This window comes from Netta rufina (assembly GCF_964035555.1).
Source record: "Netta rufina genome assembly, chromosome: 3".
Taxonomy (NCBI): domain Eukaryota; kingdom Metazoa; phylum Chordata; class Aves; order Anseriformes; family Anatidae; genus Netta; species Netta rufina.
Window position 1 is genome coordinate 31,756,630 of NC_140125.1, and position 21,218 is coordinate 31,777,847.

Consider the following 21,218-nt stretch of genomic DNA (forward strand, 5'->3'; position numbering starts at 1 on the left):
GTCTGCAAAGGAAGCAAAGCAAGAACAGATGGGAAGAGAGAGAGTGTGTTTAGAAGCAGACAAATGTGTCTTTAGCATAAGTTGTAGATGGACAGTGTATGTCGTGCACAGTGATCAGATATTAGAGAGACAAGTTCTTAATCTTGTCTTTACATGTTGTTTCTTTGTTCTAGACAAGTAGAACGTGGGCCTTACTAGTTTAAGACGAGAAAAACCACAACATGTGGTGATGCCCTGCTGTCCGCAAACAGAATTATGTAGGACAGCATATGGTGCTAAAAGTGCTTTATTCTAGCTCATTTATTTCGTCCTGCTTGAAGTAATAGCTACAAATGAAAGACATTTGATTGTTCTGTGCTGTTACTTGTACAGCATCAGTATCTGCAGGATATCTTGTGACCTTTTTCCTAAACTTGTACATCTTTACTTTCATGACTCTGAAACTTCCCTTTTTCACTTTTCTTTCCGTGTTGTTTTTTCGTCATCTTTCTCTCTATATGCTGAGTCTTTAAGGTGTCATTGTTTACCTTAAATTTCTTCTCTCAACAATATTTATGCTTTCTTACTGATGTTAATTTCTCGATTGTTTCTTGCTTTACGTTGCTTCAACTTGCCAGAATTCCAGCCTTAATCTGTTAATAGCTATTTAGGCAGGTGCCTAATGTGTACTCATATTTATTTGTTCAGCCTCTGTAAGGTGTTGAGAATGCAGTCGCTGCAAGTGTAGTTGTGTTCAAAAGGAGTTAAATTTTGCACATTACACCTTCTTGTGACTCTTTCTACTGTTTCTGTAGTTTCAGACTCTAATTGCTTTTCTAAATGTCATAGCTCTGGTACACAGTGTTCCCTGGTCAATAGTTTGAATGATCTGTATTGAATATGATCCTGGCAGTATGTTTGTACTTTTTTGATAGCTCTGCCTATCATTTTAATTAGAGTGGTTGGGATTTAGTTTTTGATAGCTGGAATATGACTGAAGTCCTTGGGTTCTTCAGAAAACGAGCCAGATTTCTGTGAAGATGAAGTACATATGAAGGAGGCAAGCAAAAACTGGGGAGATGTGTTCAAATGTTTTGCTTTGATAATGAAATAAGCCTGACAGGAAAAACACAAATAATGCTGTAGACTCTTCTAAACAAGTGATGATTAATTGTATACTTATATTATTAATACACCTAAAAACTTTGGTTTTAATGGGACAGTAGTTTGGATAGGTAGCTCTTCTTTAATGGCTGCTGAAGAGGGGAAAAAAAGAGTGTTCATTTTAAAATGCTTAAAATTATGTTGTGAAGAGACCAAAACATGTGGTATGAGTATGAGCTGTTTTCTGAAGGTTTGGACACTGTCGTAGTAATGGGGAGCTATCTAACCTGTTTGTGGCAGAGGCGTTGACTTGGAGCTGGAGATGATTTCTAAACTGCTAACAGATGTTATGTTTAATAAAATACTGAGAAGTAGAAGCATCCTGTTACAAGGATCATTTTACAATTGATCTGTATTACTACAAGAGTTGCAGAGATCCATTTTTTAATAATTTGGTGTAATAGGTATCAGTACTTGAACCTTCCCCCCCCCCCCCCCAGGTTAAGCTTGTATTCTTAGTTCATGGTGCTTATTTTTGAATGGGTCTAAAATTAATGCAGATCTTGCTTCATGATCAGGCTGTGCTTGAATGTTTTTTTCCCTGTTGGTTTGCCTTCTTGACTTGCCATCTGCTTTCTCCGTACAAGCTGAACAAGTCAGCAGTGTAATAGAGGTGGGGCACGAGAAGCCACCAGGCCTTCAGCAAAATGGGAGCTGGGGGAGTATGGGGGCACGGAGACGGTATGGGCAGGGCAGGTGAGCATCTGCAGTGTGGTAATAGGTTTGTGTGCTGCAAAACCTAGCCAAGCAGTAGTCCAAGTGTGTCTGTGCTGAGGCGTCTAGCGAGGGAAAGATCTCCTCCAATGTGGTTGGAGCCCAGTTCTCTGTGTGACAATGTGATTTGGCACATGACTTGAAAGAGTGGGAGCAGATAGCTGCGTAGGGATGCAGGAGAAGAGATGGGAGTGATTGCAGTGAAGGAGGAGGCTTTCCAAGGTAATGGGTGTTTTTGCACCATTAGACTTTGGGATTAACTTCCAGCAGTTTGAAGCATTTGTTTTGAGTTATGACGGGTCATGAGATATTGGACCTTGAAACAATATCCGCCTACGCTTTTCCCTAGTGTGAATTTTTGGCGACTGGTCCAGAACTTTGTAAAGTAAGTCCTGGAACTTGAACTAGAAGGATCTTTTGGTTACTGCCAAGCTAGAAAGAAACCCCAGTCGTGTTCTGCTCCAGCAATACTGGCCGCTGGCTGTTGTGTTCTTCTGGGGAAAAAGAGCAGCGTACCGGTGCGCATCAAGGAAAAGCAGGCATGTGGCAACGCTTCGTTTGAGCACTCTAGGTATGCCCCTTGTTTTCCTCGGTGTAACTGTAGCAATGCAGTAGTAGTGTTACTCGTGCTGGTACCACCTCCGTACAAGGATCACGTGTGCTCTTTATGTGAGTTAATATTGGTGTACCAGAGATGAATTTGGCACAAGCCATTGCATACGTAGACTTCCCGCAAGTGATTTCCTGTAGTTAGATGCTCTTCTGGAACTGCTAACGCTGGGAACAGCCTCCTTTTTGCTTTTAGGAAACAAAGTGGTACGGGGATTAGCAGTTTATGTGTTCTGAGTGACTGCGCAGATAGTTTGGGCTTTTAGGCAGGAAAGTAATAGCCATGTAATCCGGTAAGATAAAACAAGCTTTAAAAAATTCCACTTTGAATTTTGTTTTCAAGTTTACATTAGGAGCTCTTAACACTTCAAAGGAGCTGGATAGTGTTCCTCCTTAACAGCTTCGTGTAACAGCATAAAGACAGCTATAAAAGCTCTACTTCACTGCACTACAAGAGAGAAAAGTCTGGTAGTGTACAGTGTGAGCACAGTTTAAGCTTTGTGTAAAAATCCTGTTACAAGATACCACCTGAAGCAAACAAACAACCCCCACGACCAAAACCCTGTGTCAATCGCCAAGGTTATTGCTGGCCAGCACTCCACACGCATCCTTCTGGCAAAGGCGCTGGCGAGGGGTGTTGCATTCCCGGCTTTGGGGTGGAGGAGCCAGCAGGCAAGAAATTAAGGCATATCTTTATCAGAAGAAGGAGGCTTAAACCTGTGAAGTGTCACAGGGGCTGCTTCAAATCTGTGATTTGTAGGTGGTTTTGTGAACCGAGTGCAAAGAGGCAATAGTTCATACTATTTCTCTGAGTCACCAGTTAGCTGTCCGTCCTGGCAGCTGCAGTTAACCACCAGCATCGGTAAGGAGCGGTGCGCTGATCTGCAGGCAGATAGCATAGTCTGGTTGGCTTTCTCTCCCTTTTGTTGGGATGAAGTTATTCAGCAACATAGCGCAAAAGATATACTATAATTAGACGCTATCTTGAGGATTAAAGGAATTGTAGCATTGATGTGATAGCTTTCTCTTGTTGATACTAGCATGAAGTCTGATACCTGGCTAACCAGCATGTATAAGATCAAGGAATAAAACCTCACAGCACATATTCAAAGACTGTAAATACATTTTGCTTTCTTGTTAATTGAGGCACACAGACTTTTTAACTTTTTACTCATTTACTGGAGATACAGATTAACTTTATTTTTTTTTTCTCTGTTAAGGGGGCTGGAGGAAAATGTGTAGTGATTTAGTGTAAGGGGCCATTGGAGCCCATGCAGCAGTTGGAGAGTAAGCGAGTCCTTTACTGTCTTGTAAGAAATGGCAAACAGCCCCTCAAGGGCTCTGCATCCCACAGAACACTTGTGAATATTTGATGTGAATGTGCAGGGCGTGCACACCAAAACAGAGAAGGCCAAATTAATGTTTTGGATAAAATTGCTGCCGGAAAGAGGAAATTATTTTCTCTCTGAGTGGGAAGGGAGTGTGAAAACAATGGCCATGACGGATACCTTCATTACGTCTTTGATTTGGTAGAAATGAGTCTTTAGGCTACTTTAGCAAAGGACAATTGACATACCACAAGCTTCATGCAGTTTAGACCCTCTTACTTATGATGCCAGTCTTAAATTACCAAGCTGTAGTCTGTTTGTTACCTAATCAATAGAAAACGTGTTGTGTGCTATTCTATATTTTTTCTGCACATTCTTCCTGCCTTCTGTCTAGCCCTTCTGTGTGTTTATTCACACCTCGAGATTGAGTTCTGGTCTGAACAGAAGAAGGCCAGAGCAGCTGGTTGATCGCTGTTCATTGCTCTCACGGTTCTGTTCCTGCTCTTTTTCTCTGTGAACTGTCTGTTAACTTTTAAACTTTTCACTTTAATGTGTATTAATCGCATTCAAAGAGTGGAGAAAATACAGAATAAGAGTCATTTTAGTGGAACGTCATGGAAATATGGCATGTTGTATAGCATATCTGTTCCCTATATGAATTGGGAATATTATCTTCTGCCCTTGGAATGAACTGAGTTCTCCTTTTTTTGCATCTGCAAATCTCAACTGTTGTGGGACATGAGCACTGAGCCTCTTTGGCTTGCCCCTCAATGGAAGAGTGGCAGGTGCTGCTGGAGTGGCTGGAGCTGCCTGCCTGGCTGATCACAGTGTCTGTGAAATAAGGGTTGCAGGTGGTGATAAGCTGCCTTAGAGAAATCTGCGTTGGCTTTCAGGTACCAGACTGATTACGTATGTCTGAGAGATAAAAAGCCCAAGCATTTTTCCATTTCAGGCTTGCGAAAGTGTCACTGTTGGTTAGCAGAGAGGGAGGGAGGCAGGGAAAAAGTTCTTATCACTGGGTTTTGTTTTATTTTTTTCTTGTTTAATGCTACATTTCAGTTCAGAAAATGCTTCAGTTCCTCAAAAATGTCAAGCAGATAATATTTTTTTTTTCCCCCATGGAACACTTAAAACACTTGAGTTCTGTAGTTACTAAAAAAAATAAATCATTTTGTGGGTAGGATTAACAAAGCATGTGTTAATTTAGAGTTTGCTTTCTATTGCAGTTCCCAGAGTGTGGTTTCTTTGGCATGTATGACAAAATTCTCCTCTTCCGGCATGACCTGAACTCAGATAATATTTTGCAACGGATTACATCAGCAGAAGAGATACATGAGGGAGATCTTGTTGAGGTTGTTCTCTCTGGTAGGTATTGTTAACAGAGTAGCACTTGCTTTGGCTGCTTAAAAGAAAATGGGGTTTTATGGAATATTAGTATCGTGCGTGCCTTGAACTCTTTTGGCTAGGCAGTCTCACACAGGGTCACCGTTTTGGGGTAGAGATTTCCAAGAAAATCCATGCAGTACTGATGCTTCAGTACTGAGTTTTGTTATTGTTTTCATGTTTTAATCTTATTTAGATTTATTAATTATTGAAATTGAAATGCAAGTATGGTTCAGAATTTGCTTTTCCAACTGTGTTCTTGGTCTTTTGCTTAGATTTGTCATCGTTCCGTAGCTTTTGCATTGACAGTTCATATCACGGAAATGTTTCATACGTATGTAGTTGCTAAATCATACCTATAAGGACAGTCTTAATGGTTATTGTAGTGTTTGAAAACAATTTCTTTTAAATGATGAAGTCTGTAGCACTGGCAGTATTAACCTGTAGTTGTCTTCAGTAACGTCAGTTAGCAAACCCTGAGTGACTTTGGTTGTGTGTGTTTTGGAAATACCCTGTTGAAGTCAACCAGAAGTCAGATGTAGACTGGTAGCTAGTTAAGCTACAAATAACAGCTGGCCTAGTATTGAGCGGTGCTTTCAGGCTTTGAGGACTAAGTGCCAGACTGAGGCTGTGCTCTAGAAAGAGATGTCTTGGCTGTCATGGGGTTAGATTTGTTACTTGGGTCGATAAAGTGTGACTTCAAGAGTTCGAAGGCTCAGTGCCTTGGCTGCATTTCAGGACCTAGGCATGTTTAGTGTGTTTAATAATCGATCATCTCGGTTTGAGCTTTTCATTGCTTCTGGTTAGTGGCACATTGGGAAAACTGGTGTGTGTTTCTTCTTGACGATCTGACAGTTTCCTTATAAACAGAGACAGATCAACAGAAATTGAGGTGTTTTGAGGACATAAATCTCTTTCAGTAAGGTTTTTAAAACTGAGATGTGGGAGTCTGGATATGAAGCATTAGTGTATATTTTAGTCAAAGAATAAAAGACAATGGGGTAAGGTAATGATAGCATAATTTTTTTTATTTTTTTTTTACGTTACAAAGAAATAGGACAAAAACAGTACAATGGGACAAAATATATTTGTGTTTTTTTTTAAGAAAAAGAACAGGACTAGTGAAGTTTGCAGTGTTCCACAGAAACTATCCGCAATTCCATTCTGACACATATCAAGTTTGTTCTAATAAGCTTTTACTGAAAAAATCCTTTACAATATGAAGGAACCTGTGGAACTATCCTTTGTTTGAAAATGTTATAGGTTACAAAACAACTTGAAAATTGAATTGTTTCATCAATTGTTTACCTTTAACAAAGCTTGTTATATTTTTCCTTCTTGACTTACTGAGTCTTTGAAAGGAAACATGAAAGGAAAAAAAAACAACAACACAACCTGATGATTGCAATTATTTTACTGTGACTCATACTGTTGATTGGTTGTGGCCATTAGCCTGCAAAGTCCACAGGATTTTCTTCCTCAATAAAAAAGCTTACTGAAAACTATGTAATCTTCTGAATGCATTTTTAAATGGTATACAGAATAATGCTGGTGTCTAAATGGCTTATTAGTGTTCTTTGAATCAGCCATTTTTGAAACAATCTATTCTTTTCATAAATCCTTGTTGATCTTATGGCAAGAACTGTAACTTACTGCAATTTTTTAAAAGCTTTGGCTACAGTTGAAGATTTCCAGATTCGTCCTCATGCGCTTTATGTGCACTCCTACAAGGCTCCTACTTTTTGCGACTACTGCGGAGAGATGCTTTGGGGTTTGGTACGACAAGGGCTGAAATGTGAAGGTAAGTCTGATTTTCGCTGTATTTTTGTTGTGATTATTTGTAACAGATGCAGAGGAAGAAATTGCATCTTGTTCAAAATGGAAACACGTAGCATTGGAAATCCTCCTGCATCAGGAAACCTCAGTTCTGGTCTTGGCTTTAATACAAATTGTGTGACCCTGGGCAAACAAACGGCTTAACAACTGTTCTTGTCTCGCTTTGAAATAATAGCTAGCTGACAAATGCCTGTTGCTTGCTCAAGGAGCATGTACTTTGGAGAGATTCCTGAAGGGGAATCCCATTGCTTATGGCCTTCGTCCAGCTGGCTGCAGAGTGTTCTGCAACTGCTGACAGGTGCCAACCCTGCCTGCTTGCTGGCTGCTCCTTGGCTCCTCTGCTCCACGGGGAGGGAGTGGTGAAAGCCTCCTGCTGGGAGAAGAAGTGAGGAGGGAGATCAGCTGCCTCAGAGTCTTGCACCTTGTTTCTAGGGCTGGGCTTACCGGAAAACAGTATTCCAGTGTGCTATGCAAAAACCGTTTCTGTGAATTGCATCAAGAACACTAAAATCAGAGAATTTAACAGAATCTGTTTCTGTCTTCACCATTCTTTTGAGTCCACTTTTAACGATTCCCTTTATCAAAAACAGTTTGTTACTATTTCTGTTACTTTTTTAAAATTTTGTCTGCAAAAATGTCTCTTTCAGGTTGTGGGTTAAACTACCATAAGCGATGTGCCTTCAAGATCCCAAATAACTGTAGTGGAGTGAGGAAGAGGCGTCTGTCTAATGTGTCTTTACCAGGAGCAGGGCTTTCAGTTCCAAGGCCAGCACAAGCTGAATACACGGCCTCTGCCTCTGAAGAGGTACGTAATGTGAAAGGGGAAACCATTTCTGGCTTTAAATCTTTTAACATCTGGGGAACTGGTTGGTGTTTTAAGTGGTTGAAAATCAGTAGGAGAGAGTTGAGCTTGACCGGTATGATTGGTTTTAGTTAATTTTTAAATCTCTGGTGAGTCTTAGACTGTGACACTTACAGATAATGCTATTGCTATGAGAAATGAAACTGGAAGGAAGAGATAACTTATGTATAATTTTGTCATTAGTCTGTCACTTGTGGTTATGTGAACTATGAGAACCTTGATTTTGGGAATGATAAAATACCTTGCCTTCGTTGTAATCCAGATTCATTCTGTAATTATTGTATCATTGTAGAATGGTTATTTAGCTAGCTAAGTACAAACTGTAAGCTTTTATGTTGGGAGAGTAGAGAATGTTCCTGATATGCTGCTAAACTTTTCACAGAGAGAATCTGAAAAACCAGCCCCTATCAAGGAGGATGCAGGGGATGAAGGGCTTGTGGTAAAGCCATCATCCATAACAGTTTTTTGTTATAATGGGTGCTATGGTTGCTAAGACATTACTGGATATACTTATAACACAGGGAGGACAAGGGGGAATGGTTTTAAATGAAAAGAGGGGAGGTTTAGGTTACAGGTTAGGATGAAATTCTTTGCTCAGAGGGTGATGAGGCACTGGCACAGGCTGCCCAGAGAAGCTGTGGATGCTCCATCCCTGGAGGTGTCCAAGATCAGGTTGGATGGGGCTTTGGGCAACCTGGTCTGGTGGGAGGTGTCTCTGCCCATGGCAGGGATTGGAACCAGGTGATCTTTAAGGTCCCTTCCAATCCTTTTCTGTGATTACAACCCTGTTCTGTGATTCTATGACAGGACAGATGGTTATTGGATCCACTAATTTCATTGCAGCTTTTACCAAGGGGTAAAAGGTGTGCTTTTGACACTTAGTCTTTCCCACTTATCTAAGTTTCTATTACTTTACAGTATAACTATTATGTTCTTGTCGTAGTTTAAAATATAATTTATTTAGGTTGTCTAGTACAAGAATGTATTTTTTTTAGCTCTGAGCTAAGAAGTATAATTTTGAGTCATGAAATATATTAATGCTGCTGTTTATGACTATTGGTAAGATTTTGTTTAGTGAACATAAAATAGTGTTTCTCCTCTCATGGAATTTCCTAGTGTTTATGACTTCTGCATACCTATTTAGTACCTCTTCAGTAACTCACAGAATCACAGAATTTCTAGGTTGGAAGAGACCTCAAGATCATCGAGTCCAACCTCTGACCTAACACTAACAGTCCCCACTAAACCATATCCCTAAGCTCTACATCTAAACGTCTTTTAAAGACTTCCAGGGATGGTGACTCCACCACTTCCCTGGGCAGCCTGTTCCAATGCCTCACAACCCTTTCAGTGAAGAAGTTCTTCCTAACATCTAACCTAAAACTCCCCTGGCTCAACTTAAGCCCATTCCCCCTCGTCCTGTCACCAGGCACGTGGGAGAACAGGCCAACCCCCACCTCGCTACAGCCTCCCTTGAGGTACCTATAGAGAGCGATAAGGTCGCCCCTGAGCCTCCTCTTCTCCAGGCTGAACAAGCCCAGCTCCCTCAGCCGCTCCTCGTAGGACTTGTTCTCCAGGCCCCTCACCAGCTTTGTTGCCCTTCTCTGGACTCACTCAAGCACCTCGATGTCCTTCTTGTAACGAGGGGCCCAAAACTGAACACAGTACTCGAGGTGCGGCCTCACCAGAGCTGAGTACAGGGGGATGATCACCTCCCTAGCCCTGCTGGCCACACTGCTTCTTATACAAGCCAGGATGCTGTTGGCCTTCTTGGCCACCTGAGCACACTGCTGGCTCATATTCAGCCGACTATCCACCATCACTCCCAGGTCCTTCTCTGCCTGGCAGAGCAACTCTTTGCTATCTGGCTTCTACTATTGGCTTAGATTATCAGTAGTATATTATGGTAATTGCTGTTAATCTTCCAGCAGTCTTACTTTCATGTGTGGGGCCACATTTTCCTCTACAGTTTTTTAGATTTAGATAACTGTAAGTTTATCCTGCTTGAAAGTTCAGTAAGATATTGAGTATTTGTTTGTTTGACTTTACAAAATACTTTTAATTTTTTAAAAAATATTTTTGCCTAACTTAATAAGCTATCCAGGCACGAAGTACTTTGCTTTTGAAAACTGGTAATGTGAGGTAATTGTGGTTTCCTAGTTTGCCTACCTCCAGAGTTCTCCATTTAATCCCCGATTTGGGGGTCTGTATATGCTATCTGTGAATGTGGCCAGGTTGCTCTAATAAAAAAAAAAAAAAAAAAAAGTCATAAGAATGAATTTTGGCCTTGTTTTTTGGCATTTTAGTTCCTGTGGAAATATAGATTCATGCATACTTTCCTGAACTTTGCAAGGCTTTTCCATCTGGTGTTTTCTTTTTTTTTTTTTTTTTTTTTTTTTTTATAATTAATTTATCAAAATGTCCTCTTAAAGCTTCTTGGCCAGGGTTTGCTTTCTTTATCTGATCACTTTCAGTGCCAACTCTTTGTCCCACCCGCACCTCACTTTTCTCCCCTGCTTTCCCTCTGAAGTGGAGCTCTGTTGATGCAAGTGCTGCATACCTTCTGTATTCTAGCGCTGCTGCCCAGAACCTAGTAAAAGGATTCCCTCTTGGAGTGGCCGTCCCATCTGGATGGAAAAAATGGTGCTTTGCAGAGTGAAGGTTCCTCACACCTTTGCTGTTCACTCTTATACTCGTCCCACCATATGCCAGTATTGCAAACGGCTCCTCAAGGGCCTTTTTCGCCAAGGAATGCAGTGTAAAGGTAAGCGCTTAATTTTCTGCCACAGCAATGAATTTCAGTAAAGGTCTTCTATATAGAACTTATTTAAACATACATTTTGATTACTAGAAGCTTGTATACTGCAAAATAAAGCAGTGTACATATTTGAAAATTGCATGTTCTTAAGAGTGTTACAGCACTCGTCCTTTTCATTTGAGTAGACTGTGCATTCTGTTTCCATTTTTATGAAAAATGAGATCTAATCATGTAGAATGGAACACTAATTTTAGGATAATTCTGAAGTATTAATGAAAATGGGAAATCCTTTTCTTTGTCTTCTAGACTCATCAATAAAGACTTTAGAAGTTTTCCCTATATTGTTCTAATACAGGATAATGATGATTATATTTGTTTATATTGATGACTATATTTTTGGAAAATTTCATAAAGATAGGTACCTTTCCTGAAGTAGCTTAGGTTCCATCAGTTGTATATTTTTTATTTAGCATACATTAAGATGCATGGCTTCAGCTCTTAGACTCTTCCCTGAAGTTCCCAGGATGTAATTAAAGCATTGCGATTTTCTTGTGGCACTTCATTACTGGATTGTACAGATGTGTTAGCTTTGTTGCAGGAAAGAAAACTGTAGTGAAGAATCCTAAATATTAATATGGGAAGGACTTTTAATTTCTCATGTGAGTTTGTCAAATGTGAGTACCAGAGGCTAACATATTGAAAGAGATCACTTAAAGCGAAAACTAAGCTTATAGCTGTGTTAGCTTTCTGTTGACTAAATATACTGCTGTTTTGTATATGAAAGAGTAGTTTTATTTCTGTTTTTGTTTTATTAATTTGCAGGTCTTTTAATCTACTTGAAGTATGCATCCCTGTTTGATTTTTCAATTGCTGTATCTCTTAGACATGTGTAATAATGAAGCCTGTAAAAGATGTTTTGCAGTTTTAACTTTTAAATGCCAGTGACCATACACAGTTGTTGTGATTGTGTATACAGCTATGAAAAACTGGGCTTGCAACTTCATTTTCAGTAAAATGAATGACACTGGATAGAAAACTGTTAATATATAGAAAACGAGGCTAGAAAAATATTAAACTTACACACAGAACATGAATAAATATATTAATAGGCATTTATGCAGTTGTATCTTATATGTATTTTTAATATATTGGTAACTGATGTCAATCAAAATATTTTTATACTGCTTTGTCATACAGATTCTTAATGTTTCCCACTGACTTCCTTGCTCAGATTCCCAAAGTCTGGGGTCTTGCAGCAGTCTCATGTTCTGGAGTGTCTCTGAGAGCCCTGCATTTCTTAAATTCATCGGGGCTTGTACTCTAGACTGAGATGATCTTTGGGATGCTAATGCTATATTTATATTAAATTAAATGTGCCCAGGAACATTCCTGGACACTGAGGTCAACTAGGACAAAATGGTCTTTACTCACGCCCAAGTTATCTTAGCCTCCCAACCCTGAGTGGCTGCGTGTGGATGGCTTGTTGGGAACAATGTCATAGGATGCTCTAATTTATGAACTAGGTCTGGGAACTGTTTGGGACTGTGCTAATGCCGTAGGCTAAAAGCATGTTAGGGATTGTGGCTGTTTACTAGACTAGAGTTGCACTGCAGTACTGAAGAATTTTTCTGGATGTCAAGAGTAAGTCAATCCTAATAAGTTAGTTTTTCTAGTTTCCTGGGAGGATCTGAAATTTCTCCATTTCTTCCAGCCTCCTTCAGACTGGCGAAGTAACGGTATTCAATAATACGGACTGTAAACATTGCTACAGAAAGGACAATTTATTAGTCTTCTAGAATTCTTCCTCTTAGGCACTCAGAAGCAAAACCAGGTTGCAGCTGGCCCCAGGGTTTGGCTACTCAGCTACTAAACCAGGAATGATAATGTCTTTCTTATTTGGACTTACAGGGAAAGCACAATGAACTTTCTCTGGATAGCAGAAATGGGCTAAATTATTGCTTTGAAAACAGCTGTGGGGACACTAGGGAGCTTTAAAATTCATGATGTGGATACGCAGTTGAAAATTACAGTGATGCTGCTAGTAAAGGAAATTCCTGTAATGCTACTAACGGGTGCCGGACTATTGAGTAGGCAGCATCTGATACCTCAAATGCAGAAATGGCACACATCCAAGTTATATTCCATCTCCACATCAGGCCAGATCTGGATGTGCAGTATTCTGTCAGCCACGTGTCCAAGGAGAGATTTGGGCGGGCAGATATGGAGCTTCATTGATGTCTGGCCAAATCTGTAGCCTGAATGATAGGGGAACTGAACTTTGGGATTTACTGTGAAGCATACTTGCTCCGCGGTATAGGAGTGTGATCCTAGGGGCTATGGTGGCTGCGAGTCTTAAGCAGCAGGTGGGGAAACATGATAGAGATGAGACATTTAAAACAAGTAGCAATGGAAAAAAAGGGTGTGGAACAGATGAGAGGATGGGGAAAATTACATCATAATGGAAAAAAAATAACTAGAGGGAAAGCTATAGAAGTAAAATCTTTTGTACTGGGAAGGGAAGTGCTGACATAATAAACAGTGGTTGGACAAATCATGAGACATCAGGACAAGATCATAAATTCTGGAAGTGATCTCATCAGTACTGTCTTCTGTTATGTGCATCTGGACTGAAGCTTGTGAAGGAAGTCGTGATTGTATGTTAGTGTCTGCTTGAAGAGGAGTAAAATCCTGGTATCTTGGGCTTATTTATCTTCTGTTTTAGATTGCAGATTCAATTGTCACAAACGTTGTGCATCTAAAGTGCCTAAAGACTGTCTTGGAGAGGTGACTTTCAATGGAGGTAAGATGAGAAACATTTCAGCTTTTGACGTCCTAGTTTTTGAATATTTTGCATGCTTTTGTTTTACTTTCCCATTTTTTTTCACCTGAGATTGTTGACAATTAAAAGATTGACTGTAAAACATATTTTGGTGGCTTTGATTTTACTTAATCAGTCTTGGCAAGTATAGTATGCTTTGCTTGATTGTGATTGTTCAGAGAAAATGAAAAATTGAGAAATCTTCTTAATGTGCAAAAACTAACACTTATTGTTAATCATCTCATTGTTCACTGGAAACTGTTCATTGCAAACTGTGCCAGTGCTCAGTCACCTGCACAGTTTAAAAAAAAAAAAAAAAAAAAAAAAAAAAGAAAAGAAAAGTGTTCCCTGGTGTTCATATCATATAGAGCCTCCTATGTTCCATTTTTTGTGTGCCCATTGCCTTTTGTCCTGTCCCTGGGCACCACCAAAAGGAGCCTGGCTCTGACCTTTGCACCCTCCTTTCAGGGATTCCTGTACATTGATGAGATCCCCCCTGAGCCTCCCTTTCTGCACAGTGAACAGGCTCAGCTCTTTCAGCCTCTCCTCATAGGAGAGACATTAACATACTGGAGAGAGCCCAGTGAGAAAGAAATTTTGTTGATTTCCTTTTCTTCAAAAGCTATGTAGACATGGTCCTGGTGACCCTTCTTGAGCAGAAAGGTTGGAATAGATGAGCTCCAGAGGTCTCTCACAATCTCAGCCATTCTGTGATGTGCTGCCCAAAATCTTGGGACTTGTAATTTTTATTTTTGGGGGGAATAAAATTGGTAACATCCAGCAGATCACACTGAATTGCAGAGCCTGATTCAGAGGCTTAGGCAGCAGCCCTGTGTGTCATTGGGTCTGCTGTAATTGCACAGCATATCCCGTCGTTAGTGTTTGCCTTTTCCAGCTTCAAGGCTCTTGCCTGGGTCTTGAGACTGGTGGCCGTGAACTATTATGTTGAACTTGTTGCAGCAGCCTGTTTTCAACACCCTTGTGGTGCTAAGGTGTTAGGCTATGTAATTTGGGAACTACAGTTTCAGACAATTTTTTCTCTTGTGGACTAAAGTCTGGGTAATTTTTTATTTTTTTTTCTATTGTTAAATGGGGCTCTCAGAAAAAGAACAAACAAAAAATAACAACAAAAAAAAAACACAGACACAAACAAGAACAACAGGGGGCTGTGGATGAAAGTGTTAATATCTTTTTATTCTTAGTTTTCAACTGTGCAAGTTGTAGAACTTCAGGTAATTTTAAAGTGCAAGCAAAGAGTCAGATGTGAATAAGACCTGTTCTGCTTTTCTCTTCTACAGCGCCACAGCACCCTCTTTTCTTTCTTTTGATGTTATGGGCTGCAAGGGCAGCAAGAGTAGAATTGAGTTTCTGTTGATGAAGTATTTGATCTGCATAGGCATTAGTTGCCTGGATCGTCTCTAGCCATCAAGAGGTCACTTTGTACCAGTCGCTTGTGGAACAGAATTACTTAGTGAGATGTGGATGTACGCATTAAGATTTTCACTAAAACCCTTTCAATGTGGCTGTTGTTTTGGTTGGCTTTCTCTTGCCCTGATATTAAGCAAAAGCAAATTGACAACGTTTGTTGGGATATTCTGTATCATTTAGCAAAAACTTGAGGATTTTGTATATTCATATTGCACTAGTATGTTTACTTGCATAAATGGGAACTGGAGAAGATGATTTTTTTTCAATTGTATATTTGAAATAATATCTGAATCCTTTATTGCTTCTAGAACCTGCTAGCCCAGGCCAGGATTTGGACATGCCAATGGAGGTTGATAGCAGTGAAATGAACAGTGATGGTAGCCGGGGTCTTGATGATACTGAGGAGCCCTCTCCTCCAGAGGACAAAATCTTCTTTATGGATCCATCTGACCTCGATGCAGACAAAGATGAAGAAGCTGTCAAAACCATTAGGTAAGTCATAAAGTGGATTTCAGTGCTCTGGATGCACTTTCCTCAATATTTGAAGTAAAACTTTGAATAAAACATTTCTGAGTAGTCTAGCTGTACTGCCTAATGTTTTTCTTTTTTTTTTTTTTTTTTTTACTTGAAACTGCTTTGTAAAGTTATCTTGTCCCAGGTAAATCTGAAAAATAAATAAATAGAAATAATGTAGTCTTTTCTGACTGAGAAAGTACCATGATAGCATGGTACTGCTATCTGCTATTCAAGAAATAAGACAGATTATTAAAGCATGGTAAAATGCATGCCTTAGGCTAAGTCATATTTTAAGGCTAAGACATGACTAAGATCTTCATGACTTCAGCCTAGGGGGGTCTAGAGACATCTTCCCCAGATCAGGTTGCTCAAAGCCCTGTCCAGTCTGCCTGTGAACACTACCAGAAGTAGTTCCTTTGAGGTTTGTCCTCTTTACTTTCTGTATTCTCATAAAATCATAGAACAGCTCAGGTTGGGAGGCACCTTGAAAGATCATCAGGTTCAACCTTTTATATGTTTTTGGGAGGGAAGGAGAACCTAGATGAGATTATCTAGCACCCTATCCAGTCGCATTTTGAAAACCTCCAGTGATGTGAATTCTACCATGTCACTGGGAAACTTCTTGTTCTGAATAGTGTTAATCTGATTTTTTTAAGTCATTCTTAAAAACTGAAGAGCAGTTGTAGTAGGCCAAACAAGGGTGATTTTAGCCCAGTGTCTCATAGCAAATATTTAAGGAAGAGTATAAGAACAGGAAGCACATACAATGATACCTTTCCAGTTTTCAGTGATTTATAGCTCAAGGACTTCCTGAGTTGGAAGTAGTATCTTTTTTTTTTTGTGTTCCACCTCTAGGTAGGATTTTTCCATGTAATTCTAACTGCATCTGAAGCAATTTAAATTTTCAGTATGTTCAGCGTCTTGTGGCAGCCACTTCTACCGTATAACTGCGTGCCATCTTAAAGCATTCTTACGTTTTGGTTTGGAATTTATCATATGATTTTCTGTGATTGCAAAGCATTCTGCTAGCACCACATGTAGGAGCTGTGGTGCTAAGTGGGCAATGTGGTGGTGTATTCCACCCTGAATGCTATCAAAACCTGTTGTTTAACTAATGACTCTCAACATCTTAGGCTGTCATATACTTGTCTGCAGGAAAGTTAATATCGATGAACATTGATAAAACTTTCTAGTATGATTTGAATTAATGCACTTCATTTATTATTCATTATGAAAACAAACTTCGTTTGTTTTCATAAAGAGAAAATGTACTTTATTAGTGTAATATTATGTTATAATATAGTTGATGTAGGCAAGAGAATGTAATAACAATGCTGATGTTAATCACTTTTATGTTGGGCTAAGAATCAAGTGGCCAGTTAATTGTTTTGAGAGAATGATTTCTGTGGTTATCCCTATTCCACTGTGCTTCTTTTTGTCTTTCTGTAATGCCACTTAAGTACTGCAATACTTGCATTTGGACAGCTAGTGGGAGCTCAGATTTCTTATCAATTTCATCTATCAGTGAGATAAAGTTGGGAAGAGAAGGTGCCTGTTTTATACATTTAGCCAATAGTTCAAGTACTGTTATAATTGCAATACTGTTGTATTTTAATTTAAATACTAACTGTTCTATCTTTTTAGTCCCTCAACAAGCAATAATATTCCTCTCATGAGGGTTGTACAGTCCATCAAGCATACAAAGAGGAAGAGCAGTACAATGGTGAAGGAAGGATGGATGGTCCACTATACTAGTAGAGACAATCTGGTCAGTGACTTTGATTCTTTGTACATTAACTTAAATTATTTCTCTAAACCAGTGTACTTTATTTATCTAGATATACTGATTTACGGTATCATCTGACATAATTTAGCAATTGTGTTCATTAGAAAAAATTCCGGTGCACCTGTAGTTCATTCACAATCCTTCGTGGGGTGATTCAGTAATTTTCATTTTAGAAAGTACTTTTCATTTTAGAAAGAGAAGCATCTCTGAACTGTCTCAAATGAATAGCATCTTTAAGATTTCAGCTTTCCCCAAACTGGAATAATTTGTTTACTTCTATCTTCCTTCTGTTTGGAAGTTTTTTCAATTACATGAAAAGGTGAAAATTGTTATAAAATGATGAGTACTTAAACAGTTAACCATATTCTAGTGGTCAAGGTATTGAGTAAATGTAATATGTAGATATGGAAGCCCTTCATTCCTCTAGCATTAATTCTATTTGGAAGTATTATTGAGCACCGTTTCCTCCCTCAGCCTGCTATTTCTCTTCATGTCAGTGGAATAAAGATCTGTGGCTTGGCTGCATATCCTTAGGTATGCAAGCATCTTTCACAAGGACTATGTTGGTTTGCAGTGCTACCAGTAATGATCTCTTAAACCTTCTTAGGCAAGTTCCTTGTTTTTATATATTAAGGAGGAAGATAAGGAAGGATAGCTGGCTGTCTGGTGGGAGAGAGTGAATTTATTCATTTGAGGAGATGAAAGAAAAATATGAAATCGAGAAGTTTCCAGAGCTTGTGACACCCAGTTTGTCACGTTGAAACTGTTCATGAAAAGCAGCATTGTATTCTTTGTCTCCATGCAGGAGTCTGATAGAAGGAGACCTCAGGAATTTAGAGAGGCAAGGTTTATTTCAGTTATGTTGCAGTCAAGCTTAAGGGTGTGATACTAGTCAGCTCAGGTTGACTGAGGTCAGTATTTTTACTTGTTTTGGTTGTCACCTAGACAGACCACCACAAGTGGTCTGTCGAAAGCTGCCTTGCAAACCAACTCTTGAAAGTACAGTTTTCTAATAAACAGATGTATTTATCACAGATCAAAGTAAATATCTACCATATTTCAGCCCAGACTCTTAAATAAGCACTACTGGCAGCTGGCTATCAAATTAGGACCAGGTGGTAGACAGAAGACGAGTAGCTCTAGCAGTGTTCAGGGTAGATGTGATATTCAGATCTGATTTCATCTTTCAGTACAGTCAGTACATTTTTTCCGTGGATTCAATGATCAGATTGTACACCTTACCTTAGTTTGATAATTTTTATTTGTCAGTTTGGCTGCCACCCAGATGATAGCTAACAAAAAGGTGGTATAAATGAAATAGAGTATTCTGTTCCAAAGCTAGGTACCTTCAGCCAAGCAAGATTTGAGAGAGCTTCCTAATGGGAGGAAGCTTTTGTATTAAGCATTGCAACATCAGATATATTAACTGATCACTTCGGTCTCAGCACTGTTAGCCTATTTCTTATTCCTGATATGATTTTAGCTTTCCATCAGTTCCAATGATGTTTGTTTTACCAGCAATATCCCTATACTTCTTGCTGACCCTGGGTAACACTGTATTTTACACTTCATAAGGAGAAGTTTCCAATCATCATCTGTATTCTTGTTTTCCTTGCTCAGAGCCCTTCCTTTCTCAGTATGCAGTATAAGCATATATTGAATCCCCAAGTACTTACCAACCTGTTCCATAAACACTCTTCTCCACAGGTCTTCCCTGACTTACATTTCAAAAAAACCACCACATATACATGTATGTCAAAAGGATGGGTGTACCCTTATCCTTTCACCCAGCTTCTATTCAGTGCTGGCTTGGAATTCTGTTAGGTTAAATCTCTTCATGTCCAAGCTTTCTTGGCTGAACTCCTACAGGTGGTCCTAGCTTCACCATGATTTAAGCTCTGCATTTGGTTTTAATGAGGGTATTAAGTTTCTAAATGTTGTAAACGTAGGCCAGAGCTAGGGGTCTTTGATTTTTCTTCCAGAAAATAACGTTTTTAACTATATGAACATGGTGCAAGCAAAGTAACTTAGATCCATATGGCTACGTTAGCTTTCACGTGCTTTTCTATTTTGAGGAATGTTCCTGTGCTTAAGATTATTGGACAGTTATGTGCATCAAGCATATTGCTTTTTTTGTGGAGAAGGTATTTCTTGTTCGTGGAGACTTCTGAAAAATGGCTCTTTTAGTCTGTCTTGATTTTTGTTTTATTTTTTTCCCCAAGATATTTTGTCCACCTGAGTCTTCTAATTTGTCTTTCTTGCCACTGTGCACTTTTGACCTTCTAGAATTTTGTGTTGACAAAATGATTAAGGACTCACTAGGCTTGCTCAGTCCTTAAACACATGAGATCTTGTGAGGGCATGGAAGGAGAAAGCATGGCTCCCGTAATTGTTACTGAATGAAAATAATTCAGGTTTTGTGAGTACATACGCCTGGAGTGAAACTTGTGTAGGTAGGTGTTTGCTGCAGGAGGTAACAATTGTTGTCACCACTGTCAGAGTAAGGTAAGTTATATTTTTTCTGGTTTGTGGAAATATTTCTGCTAGCCTCTTCTTGAGTTTTAAAAAATAATCATAAAAAAACCTGCATTTCCAAAGTATTTTTCATGTGTCTAGCCTAAGATGCAACTGTAGATTAACTTTACTTGATTATCATAGTTGTTTAAAGCATTTCTAATTTAAATAATTGGATAAATAAAGTCCTGTCAGTGATTTATTCCTTTTTGTACTGTGCATTTTCTAGAGAAAAAGACATTACTGGAGACTGGACAGCAAATGCCTCACACTGTTTCAAAATGAATCTGGAACAAAATATTACAAGGTACTTAATGATGAGTAATAACTGTGTTGCACTTGATTTACTCCAGGTGCTTTATGGACTTGAAATATGTCCCAATGAATAGTATACTAAGTATTATCTCAATTTTCCGTATCTTTTTTTAATCAAAACTGTGACAGGTCAAAATTTGGCCAAAGCTCGTAAGTGGGAAGAACCAAGACTAACTCTCTGAAGCTGCTTGCAGCTCCTGTTTTAATCCTCGAGTATATCTCTTCTGATGTTTTACATGTTCTGTTCTCCTGAATTGCCTTGCATATTGAGCTTTCTTCACAATTCCTAGGTGATGTGTTTGGCTGTGAGTCTACTTAAAGGCTAGGATTTTTGCATTCTGTAAGAAGTGTGGGAAAGTTTGCATGCTTAAATATTTTATTTTCTGGTTCCCAAAATGAAATTCCCAACTGTACAACTGAAAGTTACAAGTAAGATTTAGAGGAAAATTTACTGTGCAGCCTGGCATAAATGAAGCTTAGCAATGAGTATGTTATATTGCTAATATATTAATGTGTTCAGTGGTGGAATGTTCAGAAAATGTCTTGAAATGTATAAAACAGGATTTTTCCCTTTCTCGTCTTACACCCTTAGGTGGGGTCCAAATCTTGCAGCTTCTTCCCTTATAACATCTCTAAGATCAAGCCTTTTCTCTGTACGCCCAGCTAAACTTGCCCAGATCCTTTTCATCCCTATCTTGACCGCTGCAGTCTCTTCTTCTCAGACCTCCCTGATACTTGTATTGCCCTGTGCGTTCAAAACACAGCTGGTAAAATATGTTCCTTGCTTGTTGCTCCGTCCTGTCACTGCTTTTAGTCCTTTTACTTGCCCCTTTGCCCCCCTTTTTTACTGCTTAAATATTAGGTTATTTGTCTTTGCTGTTAGAAAATCCAGTTGTTACCTCTGTGTTTATTTGCTCTTCATCTGAATCAGCTGCTGTCTTTTAACCCCATAATGCCAGCCTGGTGTTCACCTGCTTGTTCGCTACTCTTGCAAGTGATGTGCACCTGTACGCCTTCCTATACATGTGGAATGTCCTTCTCCAACTAGTGTCAACTTACAACCGTTTTTTCCTTCAGATCTGTTCTCTGTACTGCTTCGTGCCACGATCTTAAGCTGGCAAGGTAGAGGAGCTGAAAGAAGTTAAGATCTATACGAAAGAGAATCTTTACCAAAAATAATTCAGATACATGAAGCAGTGCTTTTTGGC

At 39.2% G+C, this 21,218-nt stretch overlaps 1 protein-coding gene across 2 annotated transcripts in view; it reads left to right on the forward strand.

Annotated features, from left to right (window-relative positions):
- PRKD3 (protein kinase D3) overlaps positions 1-21,218 on the forward strand; it is a 40,498-nt gene that overhangs the window by 5,512 nt on the left and 13,768 nt on the right. For both annotated transcript variants that reach the window (XM_084284690.1, XM_084284691.1), the window contains exons 3-10: positions 5,021-5,159; positions 6,847-6,978; positions 7,661-7,818; positions 10,450-10,639; positions 13,356-13,433; positions 15,188-15,371; positions 17,040-17,163; positions 19,925-20,002. In XM_084284690.1, the coding sequence (XP_084140816.1) occupies positions 5,021-5,159; positions 6,847-6,978; positions 7,661-7,818; positions 10,450-10,639; positions 13,356-13,433; positions 15,188-15,371; positions 17,040-17,163; positions 19,925-20,002 (1,083 nt within the window). The remainder of the gene's footprint in view (positions 1-5,020; positions 5,160-6,846; positions 6,979-7,660; positions 7,819-10,449; positions 10,640-13,355; positions 13,434-15,187; positions 15,372-17,039; positions 17,164-19,924; positions 20,003-21,218) is intronic.